The 26468-nt window shown below is 46.0% G+C and overlaps 1 protein-coding gene across 1 annotated transcript in view; it reads left to right on the plus strand.

Moving 5' to 3' along the window:
* The window catches only part of KIF26B (kinesin family member 26B), a 444073-nt gene that overhangs the window by 199269 nt on the left and 218336 nt on the right, over positions 1–26468 (plus strand). Inside the window, exon 4 of the mRNA XM_038542770.1 lies at positions 8413–8579. Coding sequence (XP_038398698.1) covers positions 8413–8579 — 167 coding nt within the window. The remainder of the gene's footprint in view (positions 1–8412; positions 8580–26468) is intronic.

A 26468-nucleotide genomic window follows, 5' to 3' on the forward strand; every position in this document is an offset into this window, starting at 1 on the left:
CTCTCTCTCTCTCTCTCTCTCTCTCTCTCTCTCTTTCTTCCTTCCCACCCCCCCTCTCTGTATTTCAGGGATTTTCAGGCATTTTAGAGTACTGCCATCTGCTAGCTTCTGATATACACAAATGAGTATGGAAATTAACCACAAAGTAGATATGTAATTTAGGGCAACTCACCTCATCAATCTGGCCCTGAGTCTCTTCATATTTACACATGAGCATTGGCCTAAGATAGATCTAAAGATATTTCCAGTTCCATTTGAAATTTTTTGGAAAATTGCTGTTTGCATAGTGTCAGATTTGGCATTTCTGCAGCTGGTAAGCAGAAGATGTCAGGTCAGTTCAAAGTGTGAAAGCTTGTGCATCGCTTTGAAACAGCCAGGTGACTCTTAAAGAAAATCAGTTTCTCGTCCACCATGGATGGTTTGAGACATGGTGGGGAACGTTTTTTGTTGTCATCAATGATGTATTTGTATGTTTTTGTATAAAGGCCATGCAGATATTAAATTAGGAATGCACTTTTCAAGATGAAACAGGAGTATTTCTAAACGTCCCGGCTGTCTGTTGGATTATGACTTTAGAACCACAGAGCACATTCAGCTGCATCATCTGATTTCATCGCAGACATGATCTCCTGATTTCCCCTAGCTGGGGAGATGAGGGCTAGGGGAGGGGAAGTGACTTGTCCAAAGTCCATCGTGTTACCATTAACCAAGCCAGGCCCAGAATTAGCCCTTGGCATTCAGTGCAGCATTTACTGATGCCCTGATGCACCACACACCCTTTGCTAGACACCAGGGTGATGCTGGCAATTCCATTTTGTCCAGCCTGTCTGTGGTCTGGGTATCTTTCCTTTATGGCTGTGTGTGTGTGTGTGTGTGTGTGTGTGTGTGTGTGTGTGTGTTTAGGATTTTATTTATTCATGAGAAGCACACAGAGAGAGGCAGAAACATAGGCAGAGGGAGAAGTAGGCTCCCCACAGGGAAGCTGATGTGGCACTCCATCCCAGGACCCCGGGATCACAACCTGAGCCAAAGGCAGATGCTCAACCACTGAGCCACCCAGGCTGTGCTTTTGAGCTGGCCAAGGCACAGCAGAATCAATCCTACAATCTAGAGCCAGCCCCAGTGCTGCTAGCTAGCTTCCTCGAAAAGGCTTCAAACAAGGAGAAGCACCTCCCTTGGCTGATTGGAGCCCTGAACACTCATACTCTCATGGCTCCTGGTGCCAGGGCTCCAGCAGCTGCACACCTCATCCCCTGCCTTGTGTGAGCTCTTACTTCTGCCATCCCTGGCACCCCGAGCAGAGCATGGGTGCATGTATGCTGGCCCTTGTTAGGTTTTGCCCATAATGCCAGGTTGCTTTATGCAGACCAAGGTGAGTCACATACAGTCAAGTGTCACTGACAGGTCCCTCTTAACTTTTTCTCATAAGAGCTCAAGGAAAATATGAGGAAGTCACCCACAGTGCCTACAATGAAGGTACATTTTAAATTCCAGGCCATAATGCACAGCTGGTTTTCTTGAAAGCTTTCCAAGCATTAGGCAAGATTTAGGTGAAGAGCAGTGACACTTGCTCTGGGAAAGAGCTGCTTCTTAAGGATGCCAGACCAAGCACCACGAGATGATGGGTGGAGAAGGCCATGATCTGTGCTGTGTCAGCTCCAGGCAAACCTCACATCTAGTCTCTTAATCTTACTGTCCTTCCCCTTAGAAGCATCCCTAATACTCCATGTTCCTCTGCAAAATTACATAAAGCAAGTATTCAGACATTCAAAACTTCTAAGCCCTTTTCTTCAAAGGCTAGAACTATGGTTTTATTTTTTTAATGGAAAAGGGAAAGAGAATGGCTCAATTTTTTTTTTACATGAATCTTTACATTTTGCATTTCTGCATTTTATCTTCTGACACCTCAGGGTTCTAAAAGTCTTGTCTGGTACCTGGGAAGGACCAGGGCAGGCCAGTGGGACTTCAGCCTCTGGATGCTATATCCCTGGGATCACTTCCCCAACATTCCAGAGAATTCCAGCTCCCCGGCTATGACTGGCACATGCTCCTACCCAGGCTGGCCAGAGGAACAGTTACTGGTGTCCTCTTCTTTTTTCATCTTATGTGTGTATATTTCTTTCTCCTTTTCTCTTGTTTGTCTCCTTTCTCCTGTTTCTCTTTTTCCTTTGTTTCAGTGCCTCTGTCTCTTTGTTCCTTGTTTGCCCTCCATCCTCCCCAGACATTTGTCTTGCTGCTATCTTGAATTATGAAATACTCCTGTTTTATTGCAGAAAGCTTTATGTACTCTATTCATCGTTTTTGAAATCAGGTGAAAATAACATTTATCTCTTAAAAAACAAACCAACTCCAGCCAATACCAACCCAACAAAATTAGTTCATTCTGATTCGCTTGTATTTAATGGATGTATTAATTGATGGATTTGTCAGATGTAGTCCATATTGAGACTCTGTGCTGTGCTGGAAATACAGAGGTTAGTAAGAGCCTGTCCCTGTCCTCCCTGAGCTTGCCTCTGGTTGGGGAGAGAGACCAGGGCCAGGCAGTCATAAAATAAACCAGATGCTCTGATACCAGAGCATCACAAGGATAGTTTGGGGGGAACACGTGGAGAGGGACGGCCCTGATTATTCAGAGTGGGGAGGACTGCCCAGGGCACACTTTTTGGGCCCTAGCCTGTGATTGAGTATTTGGGAGTGGGCAGCAAAGGTAAGCTTCCCCCAGGGGAAGCGTAGCCCCTGGGTGATTCAGTACATGGAAGAGGGGTTAGTCTTCCTAGATCTTGGGAGCTGACCTAGAAGTAGCCTCTGATGTCAGGGTTGGATTCATTAGGGTGGTGATTTCCTCTTAACTACTCCTTCTGAGTTTGCTTAGTTGGAAATTGAAAGTGAAGTCACTTATATCAATATTCAGACCATTTGATTTTATTTCAAGTTGGTCATAAAAATCACAAAGCACTGGAGAGAACATGCCTTTTGTGCCAATTGAGAAATTATCCAGATGATGATCCTCTTTATCAAGTCCTTTGCCGTTACCCCATTTCCTGAATGGGCAGCCACAGTTGAGGAGCTGTACTTTCTTGGGAGCAAGAGAAACTCAAGGATAGAAACCCAGCCCTGTGACATTACCTGTCCCAGGGCTTTTCCATGTGGTAGAGTTGATGCTATTTTTTGGTAATAATTGTGCGTACTTTATAGGGTTATTGTCAGGATTGGATATGGCAACACATACAGAAAGCTCTTCGAATAGAATTGGGTCATGGTAGATGCTCCAGAATGGCAAATTGTGTGATGATTGATGAGGGAGTGCTGTTGCTCCTTAGAGTTCTCTCAGGCTGGACTCTGTGTATCATCTCATGTCACTGTTTATGTCACCAAAACCACCCCGCAAAACATAATTGAGTATTAATCATTAAAATCATTGTGCCCCAGCATCTCTGCAAGGTGAAGTAAAATGCACCTGTAGAAATACTCCAAGCTTGATGGCAAGAGTTTCTGTAGCATTTGTCATAAGATGTTCTTCAAAGGAATAGCCGAGCTATCACATGAGCCTTGAGCTGCACATTTTGGAACTAAGAAATTTAAGACAGAAATTCAAGACAGAAATGCAGCCGGCCCTTTGCAAGATCTCACACTTCTCTGTCTTTTCTGTAACACGTGGATGCCCCTGCCACTTTACTTTTGCACCACCCAGAGAGTAAGAAAACAGTGGGCAGGTGGCGAGGGGCCAGATTTCAGCCCCAACAATGAAATCGTGAAATGTGACAGCCTTCTCTGTTGGCAAGACCCTGGATGGAGGTGAGGCTGTAAATTGAAGGTGAAGAAAAGGCATCTCTCCTAGGCCCTGGGCAGCACGAGCAAATGGAATTCTCTTTTGCAAGAGGTCACTGAGTCAAATGCTGTGGATGGATAATTTTATGGCCACTAATAAAATTTATAGCCAAAGCAAGCTAAGATAATAAGGGTAATCAAACATCCAGCCCTGGGACATGAGAATCCCATCCTGGCCCCTTGGTGCTGGCCGAGGAGGGCTAGACAGTGCAGGGAGGAACTTACCGGTCTGACTCCAGGCCAGTGGCAGAGTCTCAGAGGTGATTTGTGCCCATTTTAGCTGAGGACGAGCTTCATGTTAGGTGGCAACAGCCTGTGCTTTGGGGACAGCGTCCCAAGCACTGTAGGAAAACTACCTGTCCTATGTAGATGCCTGCAAATAAACAGTTTTATTTATTGGAAATAAAGGACCAGAACCAGCTCATGTTGGTGTCACTCGACATGAATGAAGCAAGATAAGGGAGGATGGCGTTTTACTTGAGCAAGTATACAGAAATCAGATGTTTCGGGGGCTCCTGGGTGGGGGGGTCAGTCTGAAGTGTCTGCCTTCGGCTCAGGTCATGATCTTGGGGTCCTGGGATCAAACCCCACATCGGGGTCCCTGCTCAACAAAAGTTCTGCTTCTCCCTTCTTCCTTTGCTGCTCCCCCACCTTGTGTTCTCTCTCTCTCTCTCTCTCTCTCAAATGAATAAATAAAATCTTTTTAAAAAATCAGATGTTTCAGTTTAGGTGGGGGCTTCCTGCAGCTCCATCTTCATCCCAGCTTTCCAGACAATTGTAGTTGATTTCCACTAACGTGAATCAAAAGTATTTATGGAGCACCCACTGTTTGCAAAACTATAAAAACCTTAAGTGAGAGTGTGAGCAATACATAATTACTAAAGAGATGTCCCTCAACAGTGAACTGTCAATTGCCTAAGAGAAAATACTGTTAGGTGTTATTTTCTGGGATCTGGGGGTCATAATATTAAAATAAGGGCAGAGTAAGATGCGCTTACTGTCCGTGGATGTCTCTACGCTGGAAATGGATACTGTTAGCATTCCCTGCTGCGTTGGCGGAGTCAGAGGAGGTGGCTCTCTGGGTCATTTAAGATGAACCCCCATGCTGTCACACTGTGGGTGCTCTCAGCCATTCTTGTTGGTAGGGAAGTCGAAGGTCAATGGCTCACAGATTGCAGTTTGCTCTGTGGAACCAACCTTGGTTTATGAGAGCCCAACATCTTTTGTCTTGATTCTGTGGTCAAGATCATAACCACATTTAAGATTTGCTTTTTCTTAGGGGACAAGTGTAGAGTTCCTCCTACAATTTTTGTGCTGATACAAAAATTTACCTGTGGCCGAAACACATGGATCTTGCCTAAGATTAAAACATAGAGAGGAGCTTTCTCCATGAGAAATGAGAAGAGCATCAGCCTGTGCCCAGGAATGACACCTGGGACACTCATACAATTAAGGACCCCATGGGTGCAGGCATACACATGTGCAAGTGCATACGTGCACCCTCTCCCTGCCACCTTGCCACCTGGTTCCTTTTTTTTGCCACCTCCTGTTTATTTTACCACCACGTGCAGGATGTGATGTGGTGTTTTGAAAGAAACAGATACTGTTACTTTAGTGGTTACTTTGGTGAAATGCCCCCATGTGTCTGAGATGGAGCTGAAAGGTCTTAATCAGACGAGATCGGGCGCGTTCAGGGTGGTATGGCCGTAGACTAAAAGGTCTTAATCAGAACAAGGGTGCCAGGGTGGCTTAGATGGTTGAGTGTCTGACTCTTGGTTTTGGCTCAGGTCATGATCTCGCGGTCCTGGGATCGAGCCCAGAGTAGAACTCTGTGCTGAGTATAGAACCTACTTAAGATTCTCTCTTTCCCTCAGCCCATCCCCCAACTCACACATGCATGCTCTCTCTCAAAAAATATAGACAGATGGATAGATAAATAATAAATAAAAATATTTTCTAAGTAAAATGTTAACATTTGTTGATTATGGTACTGGATCTGCCTGTATGTGTTTTACCCTTTTTTTTATTTCTTCTGCTTAAACATTTTTTTTAATTAGAGGAGGGAAGAAGGGGAGAGGGGGCAGGGAGCAAAGGAGGGTTTAGCTCTGGCCTAAGAGTCAGGGTCGTGTTCTCAGATTCCCATTAGTGAATCACTTCTGTGCTCCTGTGTCCTTACTGAAGAAAAGGAGTATTGAAGACAATGATCTTGGCAGTTCCTTCTAGCTCTAAGACATTCTGTGTTTCTGATTTCTAAGAGCAATCGATGATTGAATCATTTTACTTGCAGGTTTGGGAATTGAGTGGACTGTGTCCGCAAATTCCCACTTTTTTTTTTTTTTTTTTAAGTAAGAGATCTAGTCTTGCTTGGCAAAGATAGCCACATATATCTTTAAGGCAGACAGTGCACTGAAGCTCATTTGCTAAGGGGTATTTCTGAAAGCCATGAGCCCACTGGATGCTTGCATTCTTTCTGGGCCAGACTCAAGAATCTGGAATCACCTAGAAATCTGTGCCTCTCACCATTCACCACCCATTTCCTAGTGGCTTCTCTGCGGGTTTGCAAGTTACCGTTCATGTGAGACACAAGTGTCCCATTCCCGTTCTTCCAAAATTCTGATGAGAAATACAGAAATCAACAGGAAATACCACAGACAGATCCAGTGACAGCCATATTAGTGAGCCCAAGGACATCTGTGGTGGCAAATCGAGTAATGCATTCATTCACTGCCATACTGACTTTCTTCAGATGTCTGTGTGTGCTAAAACCAGTTGATGGGGGCGCCTGGGTGGCTCAGTTGGTTAAGTGTCATCCTTTGGCCCAGGTCATGATCCCGGGGTCCTGGAATTGAGCCCCACATTGGGCTCCCTGCTCAGCAGGGAGTCTGCTTCTCCCTCTGCCCCACCCTCACTTGTGTGCTCACTCACTCTCTCTCAAATAAATAATAAAATCTTTAAAGATAAATAAATAAAACCAGATTATGTATGGTAGATTGTAGCTCCTTGATGAAAAAAACAATGGTGCTGGCCTATTGGGTGTGTTTTTGGACATTGTCGGGGGCTGGCATCCTGGAACACAGGGGCTTCATAAGTGCTTCTTAGTGGTGACAGCAATGTGCAGACCTCCTCCTCCTCTTGCCTCTGGGACAGTGGCAGCTGGTCGAGGGGAGCCCTAGCCCCACAGACACAGTGGAAGCTGGGGGAGAGGTGACGCAGGCCCCCTGCCCATGTAGCAGCTCTTGCTGAGTGCAGGGAGTGGACTACTTCTGTTGCCTCCTCCCTGGGCTCTCTTATGTGGGTCAGATTTCCTTATAACTGGATGAATGAATGAGAGTAAGAAAGTATGTGTTGGCAAAATTTCACCTGAAAATGCCAAAGCTTTCCAAGTAAGGGCACGAATTTAAGCAGTTTCGAGTCAGTGGGGCTTAGAGTAACTGGCTATGCTGCTAATAATGAAAAGTACAAATGTTTTTATGTTCAAAGGTTAACAAATGGGACTCTTTCACTGGTCTACTGGTCTGCTCAGTTACAAAGTGGAGACTGTTCCTGGTCTTTGCTTTATTGCACTTGTATTTGGCAGGCAATTAGAAACATTTTCCACTCAGCATTTAAGAAGTTTGAGCTGGCTGCAGACGCTTTTTTAAACGAAAGTTTCTTTATTTCTTTTCTTCTTCTTTTCCTTCTTTTGTTAAACTAACAATTTTTTCCCTTTTGTAAGTGGACTAAAGTTTTAAAGTAGCTGGCTTTCCAAGTAGCACACTTAGACTTTGCCAGCGTAATTACTACATTCATCATGGAATGAGCACTTTTCAAAAGTGTATTTCTATAGGGGATTCTTATTTTGCCCAGAAGTATGGTTCTTCCTAGCACATTATGTGGATTTAGGTAAAACGGACCCAGCCCCACCCAGGGAACTTCTGTTTTAAAGGCAATCACTGCAAACAGAGTGGAAGCCATTTATCTTAATGAAGGAGTAGGAAAATCAAGTCTGTTGAAATGATCTCAGTCCTCTCCCAAAAAGGCCACTTGGTAATCCACGGTGGCTGTATTTGTTTCCACGAAATTCTCTTCATCATGTCAGCTGACTGCTTGCAGCAAACAACAGCAAATGGTGTTTTATTTCATTCCTCACTTTCTCCATTAGTAGGTTCATTGCTCTAATAAATGATACCGTGGCCCCTCTCGTCAATCAGCGTTTGAGGCCAGTCCTGGTGAAAAAACAGCGCTGGTTGATGCTTCTGCTCTGGTCTTGGGCCACAGACTGTGGATAATGGCTCATGCTTTCTCTACCAAATGGACAGGAGTCACACAGGCATAATTGAAACTCACAGTGCTGGGGAGGAGGGTAATTTTTTCCCATTATTTTTAATGAAAATGAGGAGGTGTCCAAGCTAAAATGCTGGAAAGTAGCATCCGAGAAGCCCAAAGCACCCACAGTGTACATGCAGAGTGTCCCTGGTTCCCCCAAATACCCCCTCCCCACCTGCACCCTGCCCCTACTTCACGCTCACAAGGGATGCTGGCCACGGTGCTCAGGAAGTGCACTGAGCTACAGTTAACAAGCTCAATCTCCATTTTCCTCATCAGATCTCCCAGCTGATGACAGAAACAGGTCGTGAGGGCCTGACCGAGGCAGCACTGAATCGCTACAATGCGGACAAGCCTTCAGCCTGCAGTGTCCCGGCCTCCCAGGGCTCCTGCGTGGCCAGTGAGACCTCCACAGGCACTTCGGTGGCCGCTTCCTTCTTTGCCAGGTAAGAGACACATCCACTGCCTCATTTCTTTCTGATGGGCCCACCTGGTTGGGCTGGGATTTGGGCCGAGTTAGCTAAAATGCTGGGATAAGTTTGGGACCGCTCTTGGGCTTCACTCTCCAAGACAGGGTTCCTCAACCTCAGATAGCTCACAGCTTGGGCCAGACAGCTCTGATATGGGGGGCGGTCCTGTGCCTCAGCAGCATTCCTGGCCCCTACCCACCGGACTCCCATTGCATCTGCCCTAGTTGCGATGACCAGAAAGGTCCCAGACATTGCCATGTGTGCCCTGGGTGGAGAACCATGGTGCTAAGAGCATGTGGCCCTACAGATGTCCTGCTGGGATGAGGACTTTAGTGGGTATGACCCTGTGGCTGGTACTTCCAGATTGACATTCTCATCACAGATAATGAACTGCTCAAAAATGAAGTAGGAAAGGAGGTGCCTGGGTGGCTCAGTGGTGGAGGGTCTGCCTTTGGCTCAGGTTGTAATGCTGGGATCCTAGGATCCAGTACTGAATTGGGCTCCCTGCAGGGAGCCTGCTTCTCCCTCTACCTGTGTCTTTGTATTCTCATGAATAAATAAATAAAACCTTAAAAAATAAATGACCTAGGAAGGAGATGACCATTTTCTTCATTCTTGACAGACTAGCTGGATAGTATATGATAACCATCCAGCTAATCTTAGTGGCTTTGAAAACATGAGAAACAAAAGCGAAAGGTATTTCAACAATGTTTCCTTCCTAAATTTAGCCGTGTGGCAGAGACAGGGTGGGAGACAAAGGACAGCTGAGCCCAAGCCCTTTCGGGATCATCTAATTCAGTGTCCTTGTTTCATGAAGGAGTGAACTGAGGACCAAGAAAGTTGAGCTATGAGTTAATTTATAGCAAAGCTGGAAATAGAAACCAGATTCCTCTGCCTTTTTTTTTTTCTTTTCTTTTCTTCTTCTTTTTTCCCCCCTTGGTGACTCATTCTTTATTTGATCCTCAGAACTTAACTTTAGAAAACTTTTTCGACCTACGATGTGCAAGCTCCTGGGTGAGCAGGATGTAGAATAAATAGCACCAGAGCTGAAATCAGAGGATTTTGAGGTTTGACATGCAGCTCTGCCTCTGCATCCTCATCTAGAAGACAAAGCCAGCACCTCCTCCTCTAGGGTGCTTTGATGATGAGGACTGATAATTGTGAATGATAAAGCAATGTACCAATGGAGATTTGGTATGGACTCAGATAACATATCAGGAAGAAGAAATATTGCATGGTTTTTCTTGTTCTCCTCATGCATGGTAACATCCAAAGCACAGATATGAAGGAGAAACTGTGAATACGAAAGGATTAGGTGAGAGGGGGAACAGAAGGCCAGTGTCCTGGATTAATAACATCTATAGTAAAGATGGCACACAGGCTTGTTGGGAGACTGGCTCTGAGATTCTCCATGTGCCGTCCTACCATCCTTATTGTCCTGTCAACAGTTGGGCCTACTTGAGTGTATGGGAAGTAACGGGAAATGTGGTCATCTCCACCTGTCCATGGGGGATTCGCCCCAAGACGCCCAGTGGATGCCTGAAACTGTGGACAGAACCGAACTCTGTATGTACTTGTGTTCTCCTATACAGACATGCCCACAATAAAGTCCAATTAATAAATGAGGCACAGTAACAGGTGAACTACAGTAACTAATAATAAAATAGAAGCATTATCACAGTAGAGGGATTTGGTTGGTTATATAAAACACCCAAGTAAGTGGGCAAAGGCTGCAGAAAACCTAATGATGGAGTTCAGCTCAGACTCCATCCAGCTCAGCTCTCCCAGTTCAGAATAAAAGAAAATTTGCAGCCAGTTCACACTGCCGTGGGGGAGAGTGAGGTCTTGGTCTTCATCACTGAGGGAGACCAAGTTTACATTGGGTGACTGCCTGGCCTTGATGCTGCAGAGGAAGGATATTCACTGCCCAGATGGGGGTTGACCTCCAGTGCACCTTCCTGACCCAAAATATTTTGAATGTCAGAAGCCTCAGCCCAGACTCCATCCAGAGACTTTTACAGATCAATTATGCACAGAAAACCCCAAAAGCAGGATTTGAAGCAGAAGGAGATCAGAGGTGAGGGGCTCCTGATGGTCAGTGTTAAGGGAGAACAAATGTTTCCTGCCACCAGGAGACCAGCAGTGCTTTAGAGCAGGGACAGCATGTGGACACGAGGTGGGCTGGGAAGGCCTGCGTGCCAGACAAATGGTGAGCTTGAGGCCGGCTTTCAGTTAATCAAAAGAGCATTTCCAAACAAACAAGAGCACACCAGGGGAAGGAATGGCAAATGATGGGCAAAGGCGGCCTGCTCTGAGATGTGCTTGCACAGCCAGGGTCAGAATGGAGGCAGTGGGGTGAACCCAGAGTGGACATGCCATTGCTGCTGGTTGCGAGGAGGGGCTGCAGATGATGTTCGCCATAAACAAAGACTGGACCAGGTTCAGATTGCCGGGGCTTGTGGTGTGAGCTGTCAGAGGGCGGGAAAGGATCCATAGGGCTGCCTAAATCCTTATTACTTTCTTTGTGGTGAATGCTGATAGCATTTGGAGCTTAATGGTTTAAGGCATTCAAAGTGCGTGGTTTGTGTTTAAAGCATTTATAATGTACAGCATGGGGAGAAAGTATGATGGGAGAAAGAATAATGTTTTATACCCACACGCACACACGTACATACACGCATATTCTCCTTCACACCCTTTCCCTTGTTGGCCCTGCTGCTCTCACCAACAATAGCTGAGCTTCCACCCCTCCCAGAGTGACAGCCTCCCTCTTACTGATGGGAACCTAGAGCAGAAGATTGAGTGACTAGCTCAAGCTCCAGAAGGTTAAGCCTCAGAACCAGGGATGTGGCTCAGTGCTGTGGATCCCCAAAGGTCCATGTGATACGTCAAAACCAGCCCAGTTTATGTTGTCAGACAGTTGATGGAGTTCAGAGCCAGGGGTTTTCTGCTTCAGGTAAAGTAAAGCTGCGTAAAGCGATGGTATAGGTGGCCTTTGGTAGGGGTGAAATCTGGATCCGTCACTGGTGCCAAAATTGGAAACACTCTAGGGGTCATGGTTTCCTTTCGAAGCCTGAGGATGTCTTTCCACCTGGGCATTTGGGGGCAGAGTCAGCTCCTGTGCCTCAAACCTGCGCTCATCACTTTTCAACTCCTGTGAGACAGTGAGATAGATCTGAGTCTGCAGGGTCCTGAAACTCCCCTTCCAGCTGTAAGTGACAGAGGGTGGCCTGCTCTCTGGAAGCTGTGCAGGACATCATTTCATCATTTTACGGGGCAGAAGTGCCATTTGCCCAATTTGTGGCCAGCACGGATGTTTCCTGGACAGTCCGTATGCATCACTCACTACTGAGCTCCTAATGGGCAGCATCTCCCTTCATCTTCAGACAAGCCTGGTGAGGTGGATCCTGTCTTCTCCCTGTTGGATGGATAAAGAAGCATCCTGGGGCTAGGTTACTGACCCAAGGCTGCACAGCCAGGAAGTGGCAGAGTGGGGAGCCCATTCTCAGTCCCCACCACATGTGAGCACTTGTCGGTGCTCAGTGCAAAACGGGCATGATGAGACGCATTATGGTTTTCTTCACCATCATCGTGAGCTGATGATCATTGCTTATGCATCAACATTTGGAATAAGTGGGCGCTGCCACTTGTTTGAGGAGATCAGTAGAGACCCAGTTTGTCGAGGGTTGTAGACATCCACTTTTCTTTGTGATATCAGCCTGTCTTTGTAAACGTTTGCACTCCAGAGCCATGGGGAAGGGTGGAATGGACTTGACTGTGTTTCGGAGACAACATCTATAAAAAATAAGAATTCTGGTTTTGAATAAGCAGTGGTATTGTTGGCCGGAGCTACTCCAGGTGTGGTCTTTGGGGCTGTGGGGCCCGGGTCTGGGACAAGTGTGGAGGTTGAGAGGAAGCATTTAAAACTTCTGGAAGCTAGTGGACAGTAATTTTATGTCTGTTGAATCTAGGAATACACAAAGTGGACCTTGTATTTTGGCTGAAACTAGAAATTAAAGAAAAAGTGATTCTTCACCACAGATAGTCTGAGAAGTGCTGATCTAGAAAATGATGAAGCCCCAAGCACTTGTCCTTCGATGCCTGCCTGGCCAGAATCTATTTCTTTAAATAGCAGCATCTTGGTAGACTGCCTTTGCTTTTAATTCCCTGGTTTTGGAAAAGCACTTTTGGGGGGGGGTGTGGAAATAGTAACATAATACTAAAAAAATTACTAGTAATAGTAACCAAAGAAAGACTGGCACAACTGCTTATCTGGTTGGTTAGCTGTCCTGTGCTGTTGGCTTTGGGCTTCGAGAATGAGGGTTCTCCTGTGTGTAAGTAATGGGAAATGGAAGAGTAGGGTGTGATTACTGTAAATACAAATGTTTGCACAGGTTTGATTATTCCACGTTTTCAGACCCTTTGGCATGTGTGTCAGCTCACTGTTGGGTCCATCCCATGCACGAGCGTTTCTCCCTTCATCTCTCCCCTTGATTTTCCAGTAATAGCATCATTTTGTACTTACCAATTCTATTCTCGAAGATTCTGACCTCTACACAATGTAGAGGTTGATTACAAATCCACGTGTCCTGGTTTTGGCATCTTCTGGGTCGATGTGGGTGTTCTCAATATCAGGTGCCCTCAGATACACTTTGTGGGGTCCATTCGCCCTGGTTTCTCTTTCTCGCCTGCCTTGTGTCTCATTCCCTTCTGCCAGCTCCCCGCAACCGCTTGCCTTTGGCCAGATCTCCTTCTTTCCCGAGGGATGTTATTAGACTTCTGTCCCTCTCAACCTGTTGTGCAGTTTCTTCCATGCATGATTTTAGATCCCTCCTCGTATTACCCAACTGCTTTCTCCAAGACCCTAGAACACGTCACAGACTGTTAACGACTGATGGACCAGTTTTCCCCTTGAGGCATTGAAACTAAGAGCAGCTCAGGTCCTGGGTTCGGGGGCTAAGCCAAGCTGTGAGAGTGGTCTCCTTGCTCTGAAGTCCTGCTTCAGAACGGTGTTGCTCCGTTCATCACACCCCATGTGGCACCTGCTCTTAATGCCGCATATGCATGTGTGGTGTGTGCACAGTTATTGCTCCCATGGGCAAGGCCGTGTCTAAAAGCCTCCCTTGCACATGCTTGCTGATAGCTGACTCAAATAGTGCCTTGTTGTTCCACTTAGAGCACACACAGTCCTCCTGAGGGATGTGAGCACCTTCCCGTGATAAACACCTCAGCAGTTAGCACCAGAGAAGAACTATTGGAAACACAGCAGAGCTGGTCTCAGGTGATGGAGGAGGAGGCAGATAGAGCTGGATGTGCAAGGTCCAACTCTTTCTGGATAATTCACCGTGGAGCTCCCACCTCCAATTTTATAGACAGAAGTAAATTCCCATGTTAGTGTCTATGATAATAGAATGACACCTACAGAAAAGTGAGGGTTTCTAAGAGCTCATCTCATGGAACTTTGTTATCATTATGCTTTTCCTGTTTCCTGTTTCCATTGAAGCCTGTTGTACCTGCACTTAACCTTCTCACCAGAATCTCATTCTGACCTAGTGTCTATTCCTTTTGCCTTTCCAAACAACTCCCCCCCTTGAACTCCTCCCTTGCCCTCTCCAGCTCCCTGCTGACTTATTCCATGGCCCCCAGAGATGCAGGGCTTCCATTGGCTTCCTATGGCACGTTTGTGGTCAGGGTCAGCATGCAAAATTGTGCTGTTTGCCCATGGGACAAGAGCAACAATTGGAGGGGCAAATGGGGGCTTAAATGCAGCCAGCTGTCTGCTTGTAGGGCTGAGGTGCCTCCCTCTGGGCTCCTTCTATCCAAGAGGACCTCTGTTAGCCAGTTGTACAGAGGCACAGTGTGGGCTTGCCTGCACCAGCTGCTCCTGCCCCTACCCTGGTGGCTCAGCAGCACTGGGGCAGCAGTTCTGATGACCTGAACTGGAAGCCAAATCCCCACCCTCTGGGTTTCTTGTTTATTTATTCCTGGCAGGTCAACCTTACTTTTCTTAGAAAAGACTCCGTGGACTTCTCGGAAAAAGAGGGGACTCTTGCTCATGTATATGGATGAAGTGAATTTGTAGGAAATCATACCTGTGCGAATAGAGTTTCGCTTGAGCACACATCAGCTGCCGTTTAAAAGGAAAACATTAAGAAGGAGCCAAATGCATACTGAGTGCCCTCATATTTCAGGGGCACAGGGAAAGAGCTTCAGGTGTTTGCTGCATGAAAAAGTCAATCCTTGATGGCTTGAGAGACAGCGGAAGCGCTGAGGGCAAAGGTGTCTACATTATTATCCTTTGTGTTCAAAGAAAAAAGTCCTAAAATGCTTGAAATGGGTAATGCTAATGTCCAGCACCAACCCCAGCAACCCCCAGAACTATTCTATTTTGGGGTGTGCACACCATAACAAATGACCTTCGTGGCTAGGCCCACACCAGCAGGAATGTGTAAAATCGGGCAGTTTCTGGTTAAAACAAGTCCTTTGTCTGACTGATGGCCTGTTGGGGTGTTGGCAATCAGCTCACAACATCTGGGAGTCATTTGCACAGCTTTGCTTGAGCTGAAAACCCAGCTCATGCCTTGGTGTGGCTGTTTGAAGGCAAAGTGATTGCCGCAAGCCTGAGGGATCCTAGTGTTTCTTGTCAGGCGTTCTCAGGCTCAGACGTTCCGGTTCTTACTGCACATTTTGAGTTATCATTTTTTGACCAGTGTTGGGGGCAGGGAAGATGGGTGTTGGAAAGAAAGAAAGAGATGGTGAGGTGAGCCTGGGGTCGGATCCACAGCCTGCTACAGACATTCTGGCCTGGCCTGGATCTGGACTTCAGGCACGTGACTTAACCTCTGGGAGCATGTTCTTTCTGTTCCAGGGAGGTCATCCCATCTATTTTGCAGGGTTGGGGAAATGTGGTAGCACTTGGAAAATGTCACCGGAATCCTATGGATGATGTAAGAGGGCATATGCTGGGACGGGGTAGAGGTCTGGCTCCCCCTGGGAAGCCCAGGCAGTGCTCAGTGGATGGCTCTTGTCATGCCCACCTTTATGTTGGGCTCATCTGGCACTTTTTCACCTGGGCTAGTGATCAGGGAACGGATGTTAAAGGCACACACTAATGAAATTGTGTCCTCCCTTCCTCCATCCTCTGCTCTCTCTGATTGACTCCGTGCAGATTTGATCCTCCCTCGTCAGCCTCCAATTCAGACCACAGGGTATCAACAGAGAAACAGACTATTGCCCTTTTTGTTTGTCTTCTACTTAATGTTTCTATTCCTTTTTGTCACCAGCCTTGTGGCCGGATCCCAAGTGCCTGCACCCAAGTCCTCCATGAGCCTCCGGTACGAATTCTCGATTGCCCCTTCCTTCCCTCCTTTGTTCCCAACATTTTCCTTTTTCCCACTGGGGCTTTTCCAGGGTCATAAAACTAAAGGATGAAACCCCTTCAAGACAGAAGTATGTGGTCAGCTAACTGGGCACCACTGGGATGCAACTCCCTGAGGGCAACCTCTCCTCACAGCTCCCTTTTTGCCAATCACTGGTGGTGGGAAGTTCTTCTGAGGTTCCTCAGAAGTTCCTCCAAGATGAACTGGGCACTGTTCGTCCCCTGTGGATGGTGATTCTCTCTGCAGTCTGATGTCTGGTCTTCACCACTGCTGCAGAGGCCCTATATGGTCACCAGACCACAGTGGTAGTCCTCAGTACTTGAATAGCCAACATTTATGAAGGGTGTCCTATATGTTACACACTGTTCTGAGGTTGTTTTTTTTCTTTAAGATACTATTTTTTTTTATTCATGAGAAACAGGAAGGCAGAGACATAGGCAGGGGGGAAGCAGGCTCCCTGGGGGGAGCCTGATGGGGACTCAGTCCCAGAACCTCGGGATAATGACCTGAGCTGAAGGCAGGGACTCAACCCCTGAGCCACCCAGGTATCCCTGTTCTGAGTTCTTTACACAAAGTTAACATTAAAAGCCCCTGTGAGTTTGCCCTATTCTTAGCCTATGGCTTAGATACAGAAACCAAGTCACGGAATGGTGTAGTAGCTTGACAGAAGCTATGCAGCTGGCAAGTGCATTAGTCCTCAAGCCCAGCTGTTTGATGGCGGGGTCCATGAACCAGGACCAAAGCTCTGTAAGGGCAGGGCCATTGGTGTCTTTGTTCTGGGCTGAAGCCCCAGTGCCTGAAAAAAGCACGCAAGAAATGTGCATTGAATGAATGAACAAACACTCTTGGTCACCATGCTCTCCTGCCTCCAGACTCAAGATGGGCTACAGTCAGTGGACAACTGTGAAGCCTCTGCATGAGGTCAATAAGTGACACCAAAGAAGGGAATGGATGCAAAGTAAACCACAGAAGCTACAGAGAAAAACATTTTGACCAACGGCTTTCTATTGTTCTAATTTTGTTAGTTACCAAAATACTGCTTCCTGTAAGTGTCAAGGAATGGGAAAAGATGTGAGAGACTCTCAAGCAGACTTCATGCTAAGCATGGAGCCCGATGCAGTTTGATCTCACAACCCTGAGATCATGACCTGAGCCAAAACCAAGACTCACACTCAGCTGACTGAGCCACCCAGGCACCCCTGCCAACCTCCCTATTTAAAAGTACAACCATTGGGACGCCTGGGTGGCTCAGCAGTTGAGCATCTGCCTTCGGCTCAGGGTGTCATCCTGGGGTTCTGGGGTCAGGTCCTGCATCGGGCTCCTACATGGAGCCTGCTTCTCCTCCCTCTGCCTGTGTCTCTGCCTCTCTCTCTGTGCCTCTCATGAATAAATACAATCTTTAAAATAAAATAAAAGTACAACCATCTTGTCTCTGCATCCCTCCTCCCACCCAGGACCCGCCATCTTCAGTATTAGTTTAATGAGTGGAGGGAAGAAGGAATCTCAGACAAAAAGAGAGATGAGCAGCTAAGTCTCCAGATTTTCCTCCATGGCAGTTCTTTGAGAATTTCACATCTTTCCCCATTCCGTTCAAACCACATGCTCAGGAAGTAAATTACTGCCTTAGTGTTAGGCTGTTCTGGGGAAATAGCACTGTGACAAAGCTTCCTCTGTGAAGAAGGCATCACTGGGAAACTGAGATTCTTATAAAAGCCATGAGTACCTAGTAGTCTTTTCAAGAGGAAGGTTTGCAAGAGATGGGACAAGTAGCACTGCTTGGGACAAACAAACAAAGAGTTAAGCAGAGAAAAGAGGACGAGTGCAATGCAGGAGGGCTCTCCATCTTTCTTCCTGTCTCCTTGCAAACCTGTATTTGCCTTCCTTGAATAAACCCCTTCGCTTTCTGTCCCCTACTTTGATTTATTATTTTAATTCTCTAGCTGTCCTAGTGAAGTATGTAAAGCATTTGGGGATAAAATCATGTGGAAGACATTATAGAAACTAAAGATGTATTCTGTTATGTGGTATTAGGTAGAGGGTTCAGTGTGCTGCTGATGAATCACATTGTTGACGAAAGCACGAATCTGTCCATGGCATTGTCTATCCACTAAATAAGAAAGTGACTCCTCATTGAGGGGATGGGGAGGAGGAGTTTAAGGGATACTGTTATAATAATTTGGTGAGAGGGACGCCTGGGTGGCTCAGTGGTTGAGCCTCTGCCTTCAGCCCAGGGCGTGATCCTGGAGTCCTGGGATCGAGTCCTGCATTGGGCTCCCTGCATGGAGCCCGCTTCTCCCTCTGCCTGTGTGTCTGCCCCTCTCTCTGTGACTTTCATGAATAAATAAATAAAATCCTTAATAAATAATAATAATTTGGTGAGAAACAGGTAGAACTGAGGTGTAAATAGACCTGGTCAAAGTCTCTGCTTTTTACATCGCAGATGTCCCCCAAGAGTAGGATTTTTGTTTTCTTGCCTCTAAAGTGGAAATAATGAATTTTTCTTTTTCTTCTGATGAGAACAGTAACTGTGTCTAACCCCCACCCCACCCCCTACACTGCACTTGGCACCGTGCCTCATACACACTAGGAGCTCAGGAAGTGAATGTTGAGACAGGGAGCCAACCATGCTTGAAAACTCGGACCTGTCCTGCTTCTCAAAAAGAGTGAAAATACTTAAAGAAACTGAGACTTAAAAAAAGGTATGGGAGTGTCCTTGAAAATAGCCAAATTTATTCTGTTCTCTCAGATTTCCCATCATTCCGAGAATTGGCATTAATGGTAAATGGCATCGAGATGGCTAAAAAATAAACGGAACATTTTTTTTTTTCGGAACATTTTTCATTATTGATTTCAACATAGATTCTGCACACACTATTTCTGATCATCATCTTTTCATTTAGCTTGTGCAAAAATGAGTTTAGCCTCATACCCTAATTAGATACTTTTCCTGGCACCTGGCGTGTGTGTTTATGAAGTGCGCTGAAATTCGGGAAATAAAATTTCATGAGTCTAGAAATAATGGCCTGTGTCGTTTTCTTGGCAGTCTCCAAAACCAAGCCTTAAGAGTCCATAGTTTGTCCTTTTAAACTCTGGCCATGGGGGGAGAGGGCCTTGGCTGTGACAAAGAAAGAGGAATTATCTTGGGGCTTTTCATGGAAAGGGTGTAATCAGCACCAGGCAGGCCACTTTGAATAAAAAAATGAACAAATGCAGACCATCACTCAAAATTTATTTCTAGTCTGTTAGGTGCTTCCAAAAATAAATGTGGCTCATTTTTTTCAAATAAATTTTCATTTATTATCGTATTTGTCTCCTTGGTGCTCAATTTAAAGCGGCAGGGTGGCCTTTGCAGAGAAAACAGACTATTTCTGAACCTGGCCATGAGGATTTTTAGTGACATTTTCTAGGGACTAGGGATTAAAAAAATACTAAAGTCTTGAGTCGCTATACATGCTCTCACCACCTACAAGCATTTAAAAATCAAAATAACACCTTGTTTCCACCCTTGAGGAGCTCTAAGAGTCAGGATAAAATTGAGAGAGGCAAGGGCACCTGGGTGGCACGGCTGGTTAAGCGTCTGACTCTTGATTTGGCTCAGGTCGTGATCTCATGGTTGTAGGACCAAGCCCCACAGTAGGCTCTGAGCTCAGTGTGGACTCTACCTGTGATTCTCTCTCCTTCTCCTTCTGCCCCTCCCACTCATGCTCTCTCTCTCTAAAATAAGTAAATAAGTCTTTTTTTTTTTTTTTTTAAATTCAGAGAGATAGTGGTAGAAGGCCAAGGATTATCAGCCAGCATGTTATAAAGTCCAACCCTGTCTGGGATCTGGCTGCTAAAGAGCCTCCTCTCCTGGGCCTGCAGCCCCTCCCACACCACTGTCTCCAGCCCTCCAGGAATTCACAAGATGAACATAACTGATGGCAGCATGTACTGTTGAGTTTCTACCCCCCTGTGCCTGCCACACATCATTCTCTGAGCAAAACCTTGTAGCTCCTGAGGTCCAGTTTTTGTGACTCTGCCCAAGGGTTTTCTCTGACTGCTGGAGCCCACTGCGTTCAAGCATGGGACTGGCCAGGGTGCCAGGGAGCCAATGCTCTTGGAAAAAGCTCCCAAATATGACTGACAGGAGTTGGGGGTAAATGCCCCAGCTCCCCTGCCCCTTGGTAGGGACATCGCTGAGACCTGGTCCACCCTGACCCTGGTCCTTGTTCCATATTTCCTAAATAGGACTGAGCCTCAGCTGTCTACATCAGCAGCCTGCTTGATAATGCATATTCTGGTGGCTTCCTTTCCTTCCTGTCTCACTCCCATTCCCCTACTGCTGCTTCCTGGAATAACCTGCCAATTAAACCTCCTTGCACTCTCCTCATCCTCATCCAGGGATGGTCCCAAGAAGACCCAGCATAAGATATTGGCAGTATATCCTCATTCACTCATCCACCCACCCATCCATCCCCCCCACTACGTACCCACCAAACCAGCATTTCCTAAGTCCATGCTATATGCCAGGCATTATATGAGTCACTGAAGATGGTAAACAGGCAGCCACTGCCCTCAGGAAGCTCCAAGTCCACAGGAGCCTCCAGTCCCATTGCTAGGCAGTTATAAACAACATGAAGTTCAGGACAGAGAAGAATCAGAATTCCTGGTATTAGTCTCCCTTCCAGTCATTTGGATGTTGAAGTCGACTTTGCAGCACCCATTACTATCAGAAATTATCTTATTCACTCACTTGTCTACTGGTTTATTGCCTGTCTCCCTTTCTAGACTGTACAATCCATAGAAAGAAGCACTTGTCTATCTGTTCCATAGTCATATCCTCAACTCTAAGAATGGAGCTGGCGCCCAGTAAATATTTGGTGAGTGCATCTTGGAAGTGTCAGGAGTCTGCCCAAGAGTCCTCTTCTCCCTCCTGGGATTGTTCATCTGTGCTGTGTAGCTAAGCTCTACTGTGGACATAGTGTCTCCAACTCACTGAAAGCCTCTGCTCAGAGCAGGCGAGAAAGAGCGTGGCTCCCTGCCTATGCCCTTGGACCCCATGCCCCTGAGGGCTGGAGCTTCTTTCCAGTCACTGCGCCTGGAGAATGAAGTACTTTGCCCAACTGTGTAGCTGAGGTGAGTGCTTTCCTTTAACACGATGGAGGGTAATACGCTTTACTCAGAATCTGTTGATTTCAATGTCAGTCACATCTAAAAAAACACCTTCCCTGGAACATGTAGACTGTGGTTTGGCCAAACGAGTGGGCACCATTGCCTAGCCAAGTTGGACACCAAAACTAAAAACAGCACTGAGTTTAGCTGGAAAGAACTGTCCATTCCATGCAGTTCATCATGTGGATGTGTGTGGAGACTCGCTGAGGCTGCTCCTAGTGCCACGTCTCCTTGTGTTCAGGCTGCTGAGAGGGGTGCACCTGCTGGGTTTGGGGGGGGGGTAGGGGTGCACATCTGCCCGCAGTCTTCATTCTTTCCTGCAGTGTCTTTGCCTGGTGACATGTCCAACTTAATCCCCATGTCTTCTGCATAAATTGGAGAATCCCATATCATTTATTACTTAAGATGCTGTGCATTTTGTTTTAGCCTTCACATTAAAGAGAGAGAAAATAAAGATAGAGATCATTAATCTTTAAGCCTCTCCTGTGGTCCCGATCGCCAACCACAGCCTCAAAGGCTGGCGGTGGACTTACCACACTGCATGTTCTTTATTTCCTTTAATGCTGAGCATGTGAGGAAAATTGATTTATGGAGCCTGGATCCTGCTTCAAAGCGGGGAGGGAAGCCAAGTGTTGTTCAACCTGCAGTAAATTTCAACATCACTAGTATTTCCTTACATGTCCAGGAAAAAAAAAAATTCCTAATTTACATCTATTGCTATAGGAACTCATAAATTAAAAAAAAAAAACAAGTCTATATCCTGTACACCTTGAACTTTAAAATCACAGTCTGTTAAACTGGGATCACCTCCACACATAAGAGACATGAGGGTGGTGGTGGCTCAAACGGGGTCTCACATCCTAGCTTTGAACCCCAAGCAGTGATTCACCTCGTGTCTCTTGACTGTGTGTTAAAGATGTCAGGATACAGGGAGTTAATTTATCTTAAGCACAGACTCTAAGAATCTGGCCCCATTATCTTTTTCCTGTAACCTTCCTCTTCTATTCCTATTCTTCCTATTCTCTTCTCTGGCTTCTTTCTCTCTCTTCCTGTCTTTGTCTTTGTTTTATTTTACATAAATTTCAAAACAAGCTTCACAGCATCAGAAACAAAACACAGGAAAGTCTTCCTTGTTTTCCATTCTGTTCTGAGCCGTAAATTACTCCATGTACTCAAATATACACACAGGAGGGCTGGTGGGCTGAATTTGATTGATAAATATTTTAGCACCTGCACACCACAGTTCTTCCAGGAGTGAGAAATTACTTTTTCTCCTCTCCCTAAGGGACTGAGTGTCACCTGGGCCATGGAAATGCTTTGTGCCACTTTACAGAGGCGAAGACTGGGCAGTGGACAAAGAAATATGGGCATGACTCAAGACCCCATGGTTTTCTTCTCTGAGAACTAAGCTTACCTTTTTTTTTTTTTTGAGAAAATGCATAAATAAAGGAGAAAGAAAGGATATACTTTATTTTGATCTTCAGAAAGATTTTAAAAATATGTTGTACCAGAAACAGTAGAAATGATTCTCCACCATCATACCACCCAGCCCTTCCACTCTTAGGTATTTACCAAAGAGCATTTGAGGCATACATTCATGCAAAGACTTGCAGGGGAATGTTCATAGCAATATTATTAATAATAATCCTAAACTGGTAATAACTCAAAGGTCTGCCAACTAATAAATGGATGAACAAAATGTGGTCTCTACAAACAATGGAGTACCACTCAGAATATTTAGGGGTGCCTGGGTGCCTCAGTTGGTTAGGTGTCTGCCTTTGGCTCAGGTCATGATCTCAGGGTCCTGGGATCACGTCTTGAATCAAGCTCCCTGCTCAGCGGAGAGTCTGCTTCTCTCTGCACCTCCCTTCCCACTTGTGTGCGTGCTCTCTCTCTCTCTCAAATAAATAAAAAAATCTTTAAAAAAAGGAATATTCAAACTATTGGTTTATGGAACAACATTGATGAGTCTTAAAATAATTATAGTGAGTGAAAGATGCCAGACTCCCCTACCAAAACCAGAAGACTACATATGGTATGATTCCATTTATCTAAGATTATAGACAATACAAACTAATCTGTAATGACAGAAAACATGTCAGTGGTTGGCTGCAATGGGGAGGGCGGGAGGGACAACAAAAGAGCTTTTAGGGATAATGAATACATCCGTTATCTTGTGATGGTTTCACAGGTGCATGCATATGACAAGAACTCACCAAATTGTAGACTTTGAATATGCATGTTTTATTATATATCACTAAGGCTAAATTGATGGGTTTTGTGGGGATGAGAGAGAATGTCTTAGAGTGTAAATGAAGACTTTGGATAAAGGATCCTTTTTCTCTGGAGGGAGAAGTGTTAATAATCGGAACCCCCAGGAAAACATATTAAACTGGCTTTATTTAACATTTTTGCAAAGCATCAAGATAAAGTACCATGAGAAATCTCCAGATTTGTGCACAAAACTAAGTTCTTTCAGGTAATAAAATATCATCAAGGTAGAATAAACAGGTGAAGAAGTAAGCAGAGAAACTTTAATGAGAATGAGGAAAAATGTTGCTGGTAAAGCAGTTCACACTGTACGGGATGGAAGGCTCTGAGTAACTGGTTGTAGTTGAGGACAAGAATCTGAGGACTCACTGAGTGGGGAAAAATTAGAGAGGGAGACAAATCACGAAAAACTCCTAACTCTGGGATATAAACAAAGGGTTGTGGAAGGAGAGGGTGGGGGGACGAGGTGACTGGGTGACAGACACTAAGGAGGGCACTTGATGGGATAAGCACGGGGTGTTATACTATATGTTGGCAAATTGAATTTTTAAAAAAATCAGAAAAAAAAAAAAAAAAGAATCTGAGGATTCGGATGCTGGAACCTTCAGTCTACAGTCATGACCAAAGAAACCAATAATGGTGAAGCTTGTTAGATATTATCAGAAAGGATATTGGAGACACAGTGAAAGGAATCATCGTGTCCTTGGACCAAATAAAAATTTGTTAGAACTTGAAAGTTCTTATGAAGGTTTTTTTTTCTTTAAAGATTTTTATTTATTTGTTTATTTGAGAGACAGAGAAAGAGCAGGAGCACGGGGTGCAGCAGGCAGAGGGAGAAACAGGCTCCCCGCTGAACAGGGAGCCTGATGCAGGACTCGATCCCAGGACCCTGAGATTATGACCTGAGCTGAAGGCAGACACTTTACTGCCTAAGACACTCAGGCGCCCCTGAAATATTTTTTTCTACAGCATTTTAAAAAGTGGCTATATTATCCTGAGCATTTTTATCAAGTCACAAATCAGCTGATAGAAATGATCGAAGGCCATTGAAAGCAGACCAGGGTTCAGAAGCCCCTTCAGCAGGTTCCAGGCTGATCATGGGCCCTCTCCTTTGGGAGACAGACTCTTGGGCAAGGCTGGTGCAGACTGACCACTGGTATCTGAGACGAGTGTCGCCTTACCAGATGCTGGGCAGGTCCCCCCAGCACCTGGATTGTTTCATACCTAAAAGAAGGCAAGACACGAAGGAATAAAAATCCAGATATGCACAATCCCTCAGAAAGAGGGCAGGGCTGGCCTGGTCTTCTCTCCTTGGCTTTGTGTGGCATTGCAAAGTGCTGCTCCGGGACTGTGAACTCCAGCCATCTGCTTGCTTGGAACCTGGAGAGCGTCTCTGCTGCCTTAATTAAGGGGGTTGTGGAGCCTGGGGGCCTTGCTGCCCAGTGTTAATCACCAGGATGGAGCTGAGCGTGGGAAATGCTGGGGGTGGGGGGTAGACACACAGAAGCCCCATGGCTCCCCAAGGACACAGCTGCCAGGTTTTCCTTGTCAAAGGCATGGTGGGTACAGTTGAGAAAAAATGTTGACTCTTTCCTTAAAATGTCCATATTTCAGCCACAGTGGAATAAGAATCTTGCTCTGTTGCTGGCCTCTTGTTTGCTGTAATTATATCACTTTCTGATGCTGCAGGGTGGTCAGTGCTTCCTCCTGCTTCCTCGTCCTGACTCCCCTCCCCCCTCAATTCCACACTTCAGCCATTGGTTCTACTCCGCCCCACTAACCAGTGATTCTGACAGTAATGAGCAACCCGGAGAGACCCCAAGGAGGAGAACGAGAACAGGACATTCCTGCATTTTTATGTGGAGATTGATAATCAAGGCTAACAATCCCAGCAGAAGGTGAACAGCACAGGAGAAGGAAAAGATAATAAAATATCGCCTGCTGCTTAACAGTCGTTGGGTGGAAACGTTCCCTGGAACTATCCAGCTGTTGCACTTGATGGCTCATAAAGCCTCCGTAACGTCCGTCAAGGGCCTTTTTTCTTGGTGAGGGGCCATTTTTTTCATGCAGTTATGATAGCATCTGGTTCCTGTCCCTGAAAGTGCAGAGAATCCACAGGCACAGGCAGATGGCTGCTGGGGATGAGCCTGGCTCCTGAGGCATCTGGCTCCTTTCATGGGGTTTGGGGTCACTTCGACCTAAAGGGCATTGTCAGAGTGCAGATTCGGATCCTGCAGGCAGTTCCTGAGCACCTACTATGTGCCAGGCAACAGGTGAGGTGATCTCATTTGATCCTCACACCGGTGAGGTAGGTATCACCTTTTTAAAAAGACTATTATTGGGATCCCTGGGTGGCGCAGCGGTTTAGCACCTGCCTTTGGCCCAGGGCACGATCCTGGAGACCCGGGATCGAATCCCACGTCGGGCTCCCTGCATGGAGCCTGCTTCTCCCTCTGCCTGTGTCTCTGCCTCTCTCTCTCTCTCTCTCTCTCTCTGTGTGTGACTATCATGAATAAATAAATAAAATCTTAAAAAATAAAAGATTTAAAAAGACTATTATTTAAAAAAAAAAAAAGAAAGAAAGAAACCAGAGCCCAGACCCAAGTCACTCTGCTAATGGGGATCGCCCAGCTTGATGGCCTCTGTTCTGTGCCATGGTGCCACAAAGGTGGAGGACGAAGTGAAAGTTGCTTCCTGCCTATGCCCTGGGGGTGTGTGACCTCACCTGGGTGCCTGTGCCCGTGTGTCGAAAAGGGAGGACACTTTCCCAGAGTACCCCAAATAGACTATGGAAGTACTAAGTGACCTGCTGTATAGTACTAGAAGCAGATCTGGAAGTGAGGCTTCCAGTGCAGGTGATTTATTAAGAATGTGGTCCCCGGGGACCTGGTGAAGTGGCAGGAGTTGGGGAAGGAGAAGCCAAAGAAAGGTCCATCTCTGTATCCTTCCTTTGGCAGCATCCACCTGCTGGGGAGCTCCAACGGGGTGTGAATCCCGTCCGAGTGGTCCTGAGCTGGGGCAGTGTTGATGGGGCTGTCATACTCCCTGCCCCCCCATTAAGTTT

Source organism: Canis lupus, chromosome 7, assembly GCF_011100685.1.
Source record: "Canis lupus familiaris isolate Mischka breed German Shepherd chromosome 7, alternate assembly UU_Cfam_GSD_1.0, whole genome shotgun sequence".
Taxonomy (NCBI): Eukaryota; Metazoa; Chordata; class Mammalia; order Carnivora; family Canidae; genus Canis; species Canis lupus.